Source organism: Zonotrichia leucophrys, chromosome 1A (genome assembly GCF_028769735.1).
Source record: "Zonotrichia leucophrys gambelii isolate GWCS_2022_RI chromosome 1A, RI_Zleu_2.0, whole genome shotgun sequence".
Taxonomy (NCBI): Eukaryota; Metazoa; Chordata; class Aves; order Passeriformes; family Passerellidae; genus Zonotrichia; species Zonotrichia leucophrys.
Genome location: NC_088170.1, coordinates 28179122 through 28194023, shown reverse-complemented (window position 1 = coordinate 28194023; position 14902 = coordinate 28179122). Strand labels below are relative to the sequence as shown.

The window sequence follows — 14902 nt, the reverse complement described above, 5'->3', positions numbered from 1 at the left end:
GTGGTAACATATTATTATAATGCAATTAGAAATAAAAGATGGCCTAAAGTAACCTACTACTAGTTAAAGACAAGTATTTCCTTCTTCACTTCTCCTGTTTAGTAAAGGACTGCTTTATAATATAAAATCAGGATATTTTATATATTACTTTTATATCCATACACAGATGCTATAGGATAATCTTTATTGTTTAAAAATGGCAATTATGAAATTAAAACCAGTTAGGATGTTTAGGATACAGTTATCTTACTGCAACTAAGGAGAAAGTGGGGCACCATCAAAGTCACAAACCATCCTGTACAAAAGTCTACAAAACCCTTCCCCTAAAAGGAAAACAATAGGAACAATAAAGCATCTGGAATTGTTTCACATAATACAGAGAAACTCTGTATTAATGTCATAAAAGTTGTGTAAGATTCAGATTTTTCTACCAAATTACTGTAGGATGATATTAACAAGAGAACACATTACCTGGACTATGCATATTCACTTAAAATGGTCAAAACATGAGCAGGCATGAGAGCTCTGGTTTTCTAAAGATACATGGCAACATCAACATGAATTTTTAGCAATCACTTACAAACAAGTGTGTGAAAGAGATACAACTGTAGGTTTAATCCAAAACCAAGACTATCTGGAAGGTGCGATGAGAGCTTTGTTACCCTGTTGAGAAGGAATGAGGTTCTGATAGGACCAGAAAAGCAGACATGCACTTTTTTTACATTAAATGAGAGTAGAAGCTGAACAAAATATTAGACAATATCAGATTATTTTAGATATTATTATGTAAATTGACTCTGAAACAGTTTTGAAAATGTAAGCGACATTTGAATAGCAATCTGGGCAACACTTCCAAAATTCAAAGGGGATTAAATATTGCACATATGTCTTAGCACCAGAGGAAAAAATATGTTGCAAAATTGCCCTCTGTCTGCACATGTTAGAGAAACCTGTTTCCACATTCCTAAATAAAAACTTGTTTTAACCCTTTTAACTGGCATTCCACAAGATTCCAAAATAATCTGTTCAAGTGTTTCACCAACTTCAGCATTAAAAAGATTTTTCTGTCTAACATCTAAAGACTATGTTTCCCATGTTGCAACTGAAGACAGTTTTGACCTGTTCAAAGCCAGCTCAAGGAAGTTTTTCCTTCAACTTCTTTACCAAATTCTATGTGGTTTAAAACCCAGGTCTCCATTTTGTCTTTTAGATCAAACAATTTCAATTCCTTCATCCTTTTCTTGAGCAACCATGTTTCATAGCTCTTATTAGTTTTCATGTAGGCCAAACCAGATGTTTTGTGCTGCATCAGCCACTGATGCAGTTTAGAACAGTACCTGGGATTACTGCTTCAAAAAAACAAGTCAGGGGATGGTGACACGGATCACTTATCTTCTGGAAATCTTTGCATTCCACTGACATACTACTGATATTTCCAGGGGCAGAGAGTGAAGAAAACACACTTTGTTGCAAGTTGCAAATTTCTTTCATGCTCTTACAGTATTTAGAGAGGAAGAATTGCCTTATGCCTACATTCTAAATACAGTAACAGCCTCCTTCAACTTCTTCAATAGAAGTAGATTACACTGGAAAATATATGAAAAGCATCTGCTTCTGTACATCTCAGGTTTTGCAACCAAAAGCAAAGCTATTAAAAAAAATTGGTATTTCCAATTGATCTAATAAAACAGGAAACAAATTCTAACTCAAGACACACACACATGAACTTGTTAATAGTATTTTTCAGGTCCCCATAAGCAGCTTTCAAGGTAAACCTCTGACCCAGAACTCCCTTTTTACCCTGTTAAGCCAGCAAGCTTTGTTTTTCCTTGGACACCTGGCCTCTTTCTTGGCTGAGTTCCACTGTCTGTTTTCTTTTCAGCCTGTCCTCTGAAAGACCCTCTTCTATGTTCTCTCTCTCTTATATTCAAAGAAGTTCCCCATCTGTCACTCTGCTGAGCACACTGACTGCTAGTAACCATTTGGGATTTCAGAGGCATTAAAGTACAAGCTCTATCATGTACAGCCTGTTATCATTTAAAGTGAACTTAAGAAATAAAATTGCATGTTGCACATTAAGACATTTGTTTACACAAATTTGAATTGCTTAAAATTTTTATTATCCACAGAACAACGGGTACCTGGCATACAAACAATTACAGCCTGATGTTGAGTCCTCAGACTTGCATCTTTGTATGATGCCACAGAATCACAAACTGGCTTGAGGTTGGAAGGGACCTCTGGAGGGCACCTGCTCAGACAGGTCTGTGGCATCCCACCCTTAAGGGGAAGGCAGAACCTAAGATTCAAAAATACTCTTGGTCAAAAAGAATTACAAAAGTCAGTGGGCCTGTAAAAACTTACGAAGTTTTTATTAGTAAATTCCACACACTTTGTATGGAAATCTGTATAAGTTAGTCTCTGATACCTCAGTATAAGAATATGGCAGTGGGATTTGGATAAAGGTAGGATGCAAGGCAAAAGAGATTAAATAAAGAGGAGGGAAATAAAGATCATCTGCTCCATGACCAGAGTCCTCTTGATCCAGCTGATCAGGTGGGTGATCTATCCAGAGACCTGAGGCACACAGGCACCTGAGCTTTGTGGGGGTACTACTCCATAGCAAGTTTCTTGCTTTCTAAGCAAATTAGTTCACATGCACGATCCATTCTTCTAGCCCTTTCTGAAAATGGGTCAGAAGGCTTCAGCAGTCCTCAATGGTCCTGATACCTCTATAGTCTATGCCCATTTCCCAACCTTCTTCCTGCCCTGTACCATGTTGTGCTTATCTCCAGGAGCTGGAACAAGGACATTTATCCCAGAAAAGTGCTGCCCTACCTCTGCAGGGCCCCCTTCTCAAGCCACAGCCTGTTCTTTCTCGGTATTATTACAAACAATCCTTGGGTGGCTCCACAGCTATCTATGGGTGCTTGAGACATACACATTACCCCACCTACCTTGAACGCTTCTACAAGGTCAGCCTGGAGACAGTAGACCAGGACCATGTCCAGATGAAATTTTAACATCACCAAGGATAGAGGTTCTACAACCAGCTCTGTACCAGTGCTCAGTCACTCTCACATTAAAAAAAGGAACATGGCTGCTTTAGTTTGTGCTCATTGCTTCTGGTCCTGTCACTGGACATCACTGAAAAGAGTCTAGTTCTGTCTTCTGGAAAACCTCCCCTCAGTTATTTGCCCACATTAACACGATAATTTCAGTTTCTGCATCCACAGAGGATGAAAGATGCAAGTTAGAAAGTGAAGCTAGCAAAGAGCTTGGAAGACAAATCTGACTTCAGACAATGAAAGGTCCATTTTTCCCTCTCATAAGGTGAAATAACTTCCACCTGAGAAGTAATGCTTTACAAATGCCTAACTCTGTTACTTTAAACAAACAAGCTTATCCTGCTCAGCAAATCAAACCACACTTGTTTGACAGAATCTGATAGCAAAACTATGTTCATGTGCATGTATAATATTCTCATTCCTTAGTCCTTCAAAAGTAACCACTGTACTGATTTCATTATATTGGTTGGGAATGCTGCAGTCAATGAGCTTTACTGGTCTTTAATGACACGATCACAGAACCAATTAGGTTGGAAAAGACCTTAAGATCATCAGGTCCAACCATTAAACACAGCACTGCCAAGTCCACCACTACACCTTGTAAGCGCCACATCTACACAACTTCTAAATACCTCCAGGTTTAGTAGCTCCTTCCCTTCCGAGGGCAGTCTGTTCTAATGCTTGAGAACATTTTCAGTGAGAAGTTCTTCCTGATATGCAATATTCCTAATATGCAATATTCCTAATATCTAAACCTTCCCTGGTGCAACTTGAAGCCATTCCCTCTTAAGGTCCTATACTTGTTACTTGGGAGAAGAGGCTGACCTCCATCTGGCTACAATCTCCTTTTACACACTTACACAGAGCAATAAGGTCTCCCTGAGCTTCCTTTTCTCCAGGCTAAACAACCCCAGCTCCCTCAGCAGCTCCTCATAGGACATGTTCTCTACATTCTTGTCTAGACCCTAATCATGCAGGCAATCCTACCTGGACTGTCTGAATAGTGCCATGACCTTGAGATCAAAGTCTCAGGGATCCTACCTATCCCCTGTAACACAGCCCATCATGGCTGGGTGTTACTGATAATTTAGCTGAAGACATATAAATTTTTACTACTAGAGGTGTCAAGCAATGATATCAGACACCAATAAGAAATCCAGCTCCACTCCACTGGCTCTTTATCTTTTAATTTGCACAGATTTGAGAATTATTAATATTTTTAAAACTAAATTTTTAGAATTATTAGCATTTTTGATCAAAAAAAACCCCAGAAAAATACAAAAAGGGCAAAGAACATTGCTGTACCAAGTAAAAATGGCCTTTATCCTACATCGCCTTTTATATTGTGCATCAGCTTCTTCTTGAGAAAAGACCCAAGAGCATGATGTAAACTTGCTTAAAAAGAGGCAAAGGTGCCTCTTGAGCACAAAGAATTTTAACATTATCTTTGAAAAAGTATTGAAAATCCTATCTAGCAATTTATAAGAAGGATATCATATTCTGTCTTAGGATAGGTCACCATTCACTGAGGAAGATACATATTACAAACGCCAATGCCTTTGCCAAACATTAACTTAACCACAACATCTAAGTTATAACCTACTTAGACAGTATCTGAGATAAAGCAATCCCAAAAGCCATAGCTTTTTATACACCTGTGTGTTTGCATGCCTGACTTTCCTGGCATTTGAAGCCGGCTTTCCCATGTCCACGGCAGCCTGTTGCCAATTCAGACCCAAAAAGGGGTGGGATGGGGAGCATCAGGCGCACTCATCCACATCATTCAGCCACACATGGACACACACAACACCTGTCACACCTGCTAGAGTGCATGCTAACATGCCTTCACCACAACACACTCATCCATGCTGCTTTTAATCATGAACTTTGACCAAATGTAATCATTTAACTTCCTCAAGCTTCACAGCCGTCTCCTCCAACAGAGACGGCACACCGACAATCCCAGAAACATGCTGAGATAGTTTTGTGGTGAGCACACGACTCCCAGCCCAGCACAGCCGCAGCCCCGGGCTAGGCAGTCCTCTCTCCCCGCCACAGCCGAGCTGAGCCCCCCGGCCCCGGCCCGGCACGGGGCACTCGGGCACTCACCAGGAGGCGCTCCCCAGGCTGCCCCTCTCCAGGGTCCGGACCCAGGGCTTGTACCACTGGATCTGCTCGGCAACTTCCCCCCAGAGCTTCTCCGGCTCCGCCAGGCAGGACCGAAAAACTTCCTCGTACTTGCCCGGCGCCCGGGAGGAGGCGGAGGAGGCGGCGCGGCCGCCGGGCGGCGGGCAGGGGGCGGCCGTGGCCCGGGCCGGCAGTGGCAGCGGGAACGGGACGCGCGCACAGGGCCGGCCCGGCTGCCGCCAGGCACCGCAGCCCCGGCCCGCCAGCGCCCCGCTAAGCTTTGGCAGCGCCGCCAGCTTGCCCAGGAAACCCATCGTGCACGGCCTTCCAGGGAAAGGGGACACACAGGCTTCTCTAGGGCTCCAAAACGCCCTCGGGCGGGACGGGACGGCAGCGGCTCCTGGGGGCGGCGGGGCACGGCCGGACTGCCCCCGCAGCGGGCCGGACCGGGCCCAACTGCTCCGCCCGCGCCCCGGCCCTGCCCCCGCGGGCCGCCGCCCCTCGGAGCTTCCGGGAAGCGGCCGGGGCCGGGGCACGGAGGGTCGGGGCCGGAGCCAGGGCACGGAGGATCGGGGCCGGGGCTGGGGGCCGCGGCCGGGGACGGGGACGGGACGTCCGGACCCGCCAACCCTTGGCAGCGACCGAAGGCAGCGGAGAGACTGAAAAAGGAGACCGACATCTCAGAGTATTTCTGACCTACAGGTCTGCGGGACGCGTAGCCAGAGTACTTTTCCAAGTATTTATTTTGAAAGATACTCTTGCTTTGAGAAACTTACTAATGATAACGAGGCATACATACTGTTTGTGCCAGCAGAAGAAAAAAGAAACCGTTCATTCTGCTTTCCAGAAGGACGCTATCATCTCTAGTGGATCTTCTGTTTTGCTCATTATGGTGTATATTTAGAAATCCTTCTTGAGTTTCAGTGTGCGTGATTCAGAGTATTATAATGCTCAAGTCAGTTAAGACATACACCAGCTTCAAATGTTATTTTATCACTTACGATATTATTTTACTGCTTTAATAGCCCTATCCATTACAGGTTACTGAGGATATTCTTCCGTAATCACTTTATAAGAATGTCATATAGCAAAGAGGAACTCTGTAATATGTTTTATATTCATTATTAATTTAGGAACCTGTTTCCTGATTGCTGTTGAATTAGTGCAGTTGTTGTTGAATTAGCGTTATGTTCTTATAGAAGAAGAGGAACATAACAATTTATCACACAAAGGAATAAGGGATGAGAAGAAACAGATTGTTGACCCACTACAGTAGGTTTAATACATTAAATCAGTGTATTATCCTGGCTCAAAATACATGAGGGGTGGAGTTCAAGTTCATCAGAAGTTTTAGGTCATCTTGAAAATTCCTAAGGGTCTTTCAGCATAAAGACTGGTTGCTGCTTCTGTTTCTGAGGCCTATATAATTATGTCACAGAGTTCCTTCTGATCCAGTGCTGTGTGAAATACCTCACCTCACTCACCTCCCCATCTGTGTAACAATAGCATAAAATAAGTAAGTACTAAGTAGCATAATGGCATTTCCAAAAATGCTCAAGTTACAAATAGAGACTTTTTTCTTAAAAAGAAGTTAAAACCCAAAAAACCTCAAGCACCTGAAGGACTAAGTGGACATTTTATTTAGCAAAGTTCCCTACTGCTACAGTATGCCAACAAATCAAGAAAATTAAAAATACATTTTAAAAAAAGGAAAATGTACTTGTTTCAAATTTAACAATTTTATTATTTTGCCCACACTTTCATCACTTTGACAGGACTTTTGCTGCCAACAGAGTTCAGTAGTCAAAGTTCTAAAATAAATAAAGGAAAATAAAGATAAGCTTGCAGATACTGTAAACAATGTTGACACCATGACAGCCCTGAAATCAGATATTGCTGCTGGATGCTCAGTAGTGCATGCATTTTACAAATACGCCTGTAGAACACAACCTCCCAGTCAGGTCACACATAGTTGACTTTAGCATTTAAAAAATATCTCCGGAATTATATTTTACGTTTCCTACCTCTATAACGGGTAGGCTGATTTTGACTTAAAAGAACAATTCTGATTTAAAATTATTAGAGAACCACAATTAATTTTTTTGTGTGTATTCCTGCTCAGAAATCATGACACACAGCCTGATGTTCACAATCCCACTCTGTGGCTGAGTACAGTGCAGTGACTGTGTACCGGAGCTGTGCAGTTTAACAAGAGGTATCTCTTGTTAATCCCACTTCCCCAATTCAAATCCCTGGAGGTACATTATCCACTCCCAAGGAGTAACCCTTCATGCTATTTGCCTTACAAGGTTCCTTCTTTGGATCACCAGCACTGCCATCGATGCCCATCTAATTAGGAGAAGCCCTATAGCGATTGCTGTAACCAACAACCGGCCTCTGGGTGGTGATAGCAATCTGTTTCTGAGCTGGAACAACACCTCCCTTTTCCCTAAAGGGGAGAAAACTCTGGAGGGCAGGCCAGCTAAAATATTTAAGTATATGTAACAGGCTAGTTGTACACGCTGACACTGAACAAGATAACCTGAACTATAAACATGTAATGTGTCTGGCAATGCCTAATATTTCTTGTGGTTTTGAAGAGCAGTACTAACCATTTTTCCACTCTGTCCATAGTGTGTTTAATGTAAAGATGTAAGTATTAAGCAAAGGAATTTGCACTGGAACGGTAAACAAAGGTATTAATTTTGCATATAGTCTTACTAGAAATGCTATGCTAGAGGTGTAGGGGATACAAGTGAACTTAATAGGAACAAGAAGTGCATTAAATTCTTATGCCACCTGAAGGAATGTTTCAAATGAATATCTGTGGAACATACTTCATTAATTAAACTCATCACACCTCATACAGATAGCTAAGAAGGTAAAGAAGGAATTGCTGGTTTTCTCAACTGCACACTATTAATTTAAGCTTCACTTACAAATACCATTATAGCAGATTTCTGAACTGATGAATTTTCCCTCTAAGGACTTTTTTTTTCTTTTGCAAAATGTGATGTTCCTGAAATTCACACTCTACAAAGAATTCTGAAGTAATGTCAAGTGATGTGTGTAGCAATTACCCTTGTAGCTGCAGACTTTCTTGAAGGACATATGTATATCTCTGTGCATATATCTAGCAAAGAACAAACTATGAAACATGGCCTGCCTGCCACTTCTGCAATTGAAAAGTCTTATCTGAAGCTCTTATCTTGTTCAAATTTTTTTTTCCACAGAGCTGCATCCTCTAGTGTAAGCTATGCATGTTTGAAGATACATGTTTCTTGAAAACAGATCAAAAAAGTATTAAAAATATTATCTCCTCTATATTAAATGCATAGATTGTCCTAGTACACAAGACTTTGGTAATTCAAATTTCAGTTAGAGACCTTTTATAAGCATATATATACAGTTTAACAAAGTTAAACTGTAGCTAAAGAATTAGTATGTATGTTAAGTTACCTTGCTTTGGTTCTGTACCACCCTTTTGTCCAACTTTTAGACTGTATCTGTCTCAAAAACACTGCTAGTCCTGTATGAATAAGTTTCACTTACAGCACTTACATCCAAAATTAAAGGCAGTCACAGTTTTCTAAAATATGCAGTGATGTGCAGAGTTAAGCTCAAGCCAAAATAAACTTTTCTGTTTTCATGAAAGGTGATTGAAATATTATCAGTAACCACCATTTTCTAAGGCACATAAGTAGATGTAGTTATTATTCCAGTTTAATGTCCAGTCTTAAAATATTAGATATATCACAGTGTTTTTGAAATCTATTAAAACTTTTGTAAAAAATTCTAAATAATTAAATTATTGCTTGAAAAAAAGTGTCCATGTTCAATCACCTCTCTGCCCACCAAGGAGCTGGGAATTCATGTCCTTCTGTTTATTTCTGTCTCTGGCCATGAGTGTTTGGTGTGCTGGGAGATAAATGATGAGGACTTAGAAAAACACTAGAACATCTGTCTCGGCAGACAGAAGCCACTTTTTACATACTTCTGGAAAGTGCTGAAATCAAAGTCTGACTCAATCCTTGTGAAAATGGGTTAGAAATCCTCTGGGGTGAAAATGTGATTCTAGTTTCAGTTATTACTGATGTTATCATTAGTTACTTGAGGAGGTCTTACAGTTCAGGACAGTCAGTATTTCATTCTTTTTTTTTCCCCCAGATCTAAATTCTTCTTCTGAACGTATTTTGGGCTTTGAAAATGTGAGAAACAAAACCAGATAGATAATTTAAAGATTCCTTAATTTAAAAACAAACCAAAACCAAACCATCTAAAATCAAACTAAAACCAAAATCAAACAAACCAGCTAAAAAAAACAACTCCACATTATGTCACCTAACAAATCAAGACCATGAAAGCAAAATATTTCATGCAAAAGCAAAATTTATTATATGTTCTTCAGTATTTAGGCATGCTAGAGGAAAGAGTCCGTGGTAAATTCCTTGTAGAATTTTGCCTTCTGTGTTGCATTTCTGCTGTTGGGGATTTAAATTGTAAACCTGATGCAATTTTTGTGAAGACTGTTGTTGAACTTTGATTTTTAAGTAATCCATGTCCCTGAGCTGCCCAGATTCCTGAAAGTGCTAATTATTGATTATTTGTCTCTACAAGAGTAAAATATGCTGTTTTATCCAGTGCTGTTCCCATTTCTTTCATATGCGTCTTCCACTGTTTTCCAGATGACTACACCAGAACCATCATAGGCAAAAGGACTGTTATTACAAAACTTTCAAATTTAAATATATGTTCTTTGAAGGGGACTGAAGGACTTCAGGCACTGACCTTCTTATTGATGTTTCTTTTGAACTTGATGACAAAAATAACCCTGGATTTCACAATTCATTTTTTTACCCAGAAAATTGTCTTTTTCACAGAATTATGATAAATTCCATTAACCCTCAGTCTAAGCGTTAGTGTTAATGTCAGCATTGTCATAAAAAGAATTTAAAAATTACCTTTTATATAAATATTTCTTATCAGCAACACTTTCTGAAACAGAGAATACAGCCCAAGGAGTAAGAAGTTAGGCAGTGCTGGAAGAAGTCCATGATTAAAAATTACAATAAGTCTTATTTTCAACCTCCAATGACTAAGATAAAACAGAAAAGCTGATTTTTTTCCAGAATATTCAGGCTTGACTAGACCAAAGGTACACTGATTCTGTTTTCTGTCTAGGAGGGATGAGGAGGGTGAGGAGAGATATAGTTTGTATGCAGGTAAAGATGAAAATTAAAAACCACAAAACTACATATGCTAAAGATTTTCAAAACAATACCTAAAATGTAGTACTGAGCTGCTTTCACACTCAAAGCTCTGCATTTGGCATCAGAGCTCTGGGTGCACAAAGAGTGCAGAAATTGCCTTGTTGCCTGGGCTGAAGACTCACTGGACACTCTGAGGAGCACAGAGTGAGGCTGGCACAGCTTTAGTATTTATCTCCTTTTTTGTCACATCCCTTTGCAAGAAGCTGTCAGTTACCTTGCCAGGGCAGCAGACTTGGCAAGGAGCCTGGCCCATGATCAATTATCATACCAGCATGTACTTAAAGGCCTCTTTTTCTAAAACCAACTTCAACTTAATCTGCTCCATTTCTGGTCATGTCCCAAAGTTTCATTCTTGCAATCCCATTCTCAACAGTTGCTGGGTTTTGTTCTTGTGACATATTTCATTATCCTTATTCCACTACATGACTATTCACTGCATGACAAGAAGAGTTAATGTTCAAACACCGTGGTGATGTGCTGCTTTAGTTCATCTGCAGAATTGTCTTGCAAACAAACAAGAAACTGACACCTAAATTGACTAAGTGTTATTTTAATAAAATATTTCATTTCAACTGTCTTCTATTACTGTGCTAAATTTTAAGCATGCAGGATCATCCAGAGCTGTACAACAACTAATTCTGTGAATTTTTTGAATGATCCCACTTTCGAGTGGCTCCGACTGGTAAAGAACAGATGAAATTTCACAGCAGCTTAGGGAAGAAATAGTAGCTGTCACTCACTTTGCCCCAAATAACATGAGTAATAATCTCTGAAAATAGCTTTTTCTATAGCTCATCTTGCAAATTAGCATGTCACAGGATTCCTGAAGAATCTAAATAAGAAAAATAGGCATGAATTCAGGCCCGAGAATATTGTATAAAACAGAAGAACTCTTATTGGTAAGCCAAGAGCAAAACTGCCCAAATACATTTAGTTAAACATTCAAGTCCACATTTTCTCATGGCCTCATTCTTTTATGGTGCTGAAATGGGCTGCCAGATGTTCACATTTGTACCCTCAGAAATCCAAATCCAGAATTAAATTCCTATAGTAATTTTAGATTGCAAGGTAAAATTTTAGACTCACTAAATTTTGGCCAAAAGTCATTTATTATAAAAGAGCAGAGGCTACATGCCCACCCCCAAGATACTATTTTTTTATTAATGTCTCAATAGTTATTTTTACCAGTGCAAGAATGAGTACAGCAGATTCATGGAACTAACCCAACTTTTCACAAATCAAGGAGAAATTCAATGTCAAAGGCAGTGAAGAACCTTCTGCCATCACAATAATTTCTGGAAGCTCTATGGAACTGGAAAAAAGACAGGAAAACCTATTTCTCTGTTAAAGTAATGTCAGTGAAGTGGATGTCAATGAGGCAGACATAGCAAATTGAAATCTGGTCATTTGCCTTACCATTGCTGTCCTATTTTTCTTCTCCAAGCACCCTGAAATTTATTCAAAGTAGATATGTGGTTCTGATTTTAAGGGTTAAAGGAAAGAATTTCAACATGCATACTGCATGTTCAAATGTTTGCTCACTTCTGTTATGGGAAAGCAGTGAATAACTTCTGTGTATGTGTTTTAGGTAGTGTACAAAATTGAATCTTCGGGGTTTGTTTTTCCATAATAGATGTAGGGGGCTTATGCTCAGTATTTCCGCTCACTAGAGTAGCTGGGTTACTTGTAAACCTACAGAACATTCATCTGGTTCTTCCTTAGTTATCCAGAGTGTTTATTTAGAATTATCTAACAAATTATATTTTATTGTGTAATTTAATAGCGGAGGTTAAATTTCCCATTTATTTTGAATATATATCTCTCTAGTGAGAGACCCATGTTGTTGTTGCCACAGCCTTTCAGAAGACTGAATTAATGAATATTTGTGTGAAATGTTTAGAAATTCATTACAGAGGACAGCTTAATCATCCAATATGAGCCTGGGAATTTGTGATAATTTTAGAGCCAAGTCTTTTGGGCTACACCCAAACATTGTTTTATCGGGCATCAAACCCCAAAGAGCCCATTTAAATTGTTGTGTCTATATGTAATGGTCTCTAGAAGCTAGACTCCAAAGTCTGATTTCTTGGCCTCTGGGAATATTATGCTAGCAAAACCAATGTCCAGGCTCTACATGTCATGGTGAATATAAACAAATTCTCAAGTAAAAGCTGAGTCTTTACTTTTCAAATAGACTTGGGTTTCATCTCATAAAAATTTTATATGCCCTCATTAACAGCTGAAAATTATTTTTATATGCAGTAAATGCTTTGATATTTTAAAAAAGTCTCTTGTAAAAAGCCACCCTGAAGGATGCCTCTCCCTCTGTGGAACGCTATGGTATTTCAAATGAAATAAAAAGCATCCTTTCTTGTAACAATTGGAAAAGTCAGATGGAATTTTCTGTAATATTCAATTCCCAAAAAGCTGACCTATTTTTTTCACAGATAGTATACTTAATGAAAGAAATAAATTCTCAGCATTCTGTTTTTCCTATTACATTATTTGCTCAGTCTTTACACCATTTATGGATTGCTCTTTGTCTTCTTTCCTTTTACTTAGGTAATAGATAAACTTAGAAATCAAAAGCTAAAACCCTCTCACTCTGGCACTAACAGACCAAACAATAGCTAAAACACCATGAATAAAATAGAAAAATTTGCTGTTTCTGCTTACTAATTGCACCATAGCCAAATATCACAAGGTTTATTATTAATAATTATACAAATTTTGAACCTGTGAACTACACAATCACTGACCAACCCAAACTACCTCATAAATTGTAAGATCTTGCTACAAATAGTATGAAACTATTGTGGATATTTTCACATGGCTTATTTGATTGGCCATTAGCTTTTATTTCTGGTGATCAAGAATTCTGAGCACTAGAAAATGTGATGAATTACCAATTCAAGTCTCCTTCCAAAGCTAACAGCATGGCTCAAATAGGCTAACTTTTTTAGACAACTACTGTAAGATTTTCTGTTCCATCACTATCTAGTTTATTATGGAGTATTACCAATCTTAAAAATCTTCATATCAAAGTATCCTCATCTATAGGAAAACATTGCAATCATATATGTTTCTTTACATTCTAGTAAAACAGCAGCCTGACTAAACACAAAGAATAGTAAAAGATACGGATAAGTTTAAAGAACTAAATTAATTTAAAATAAATTAATTAGAGAAACAAATACTTCTCCAAAAAGTTTTTCTGGTATTTTTTGGCATTAAGAGTCTTATTTTCTTAGGAACTCCAAAAATAAGAACAGAATGTCTCAATATCAACCAGTAGATTTATTTTCAGCTGTCTGATCAGGATGTGTTAGGATCAAGACGAATTCCCTCTGATTTCTCTTCAATACCTGTAGTGCTAGTTCAAGCAACAGGGCTGTCTAGATCTAACAGCTGAATAACAATCATTATCCTCAGCCTTAATACTCAGTAAAAAGGCTAATGATAAATCCATTGTAACTTCAATGATGATTTTCATCTTCATATGCTGAATATTTTCTGCATACACTTTTAAGGCTTTTAGAATTTTTTCAAGGTTACCTCTAGAACTATAAACATTTTGCAAATGCATGTTTTAATGAGGAAAATAAAGATGGTGTAATATAGAGAGTAAAAACAAGTTGCAAAATCGCAAGTACCAATTTTCTTACTAACTTGTTTGCCGCTTACCAAAGGAAGAATTCCTTCATTATTACATATCTTCACAAATATTTTCAATCTAATTTTGGTTTCTTTCTGTACATTTATATCAAAAGGATCAGAAAGTGTAACTTTAAAAAGATAAATAAAAAGATAAGTGAACTCTAGTATAACTTCAGGCTATCCTAACTCAAATTTTCATCCTTTGTCATGAACTTTAGAAAGAAGCTGTCCTTTGTCAGCCTCAAGCAGCTCCAACTCACACTTCCTCTCTCCTAGTTGCCATTGCTAACCTGTGCATTACAAAGGGGAGTCAGGACAGGAGGAAGAAGAAGCCTTGTTTTGTTGTCCAGAGATAGGACAATGACTTGGAGTTAGGAGCTGGATTTGCGCTCCAGGCTTAACTCTGAGGATTATTTCACAGAATTGGAAAATTACTGAGTTTGGAAGGCACCTCTGTGGGGGAACTAGCCTAAACCTCCTGCACAAGCTAGGCCACCTGGAGTCCAGATTACTTTTGAATATCTCCAATTATGTGCTAGTGCTGAGTCACCTTCGCAGTAAAGAAATGTTTCATGATGTTTGAAACAACCTGTGTTACAGTTTGTGCCCGTTGCCCCTGGGCACCATTGAAAAGAACATGGCTGCATTCTTTCCTGAGGTGGAGGTGAGACTGACCAGCCTGTAGTTCCCTGGGTACTCTTCCTTACACTCTTTGAAGGTACAAGTGACATTTTCCTTCTGGCAGTCCTTGGCCATTTCTCCCAATTGCCAGGACTGATC

At 39.0% G+C, this 14902-nt stretch overlaps 1 protein-coding gene across 2 annotated transcripts in view; it reads right to left on the bottom strand.

The window, feature by feature from the left end:
* The window catches only part of ACSS3 (acyl-CoA synthetase short chain family member 3), a 63646-nt gene extending 58137 nt beyond the window's left edge, over positions 1-5509 (bottom strand). Inside the window, exon 1 of one of the 2 annotated variants that reach the window (XM_064731505.1) lies at positions 5178-5509. In XM_064731505.1, coding sequence (XP_064587575.1) covers positions 5178-5509 — 332 coding nt within the window. The remainder of the gene's footprint in view (positions 1-5177) is intronic. The other variant, XM_064731515.1, reaches the window with a different exon arrangement.
* Positions 5510-14902: the final 9393 nt, after the last annotated feature.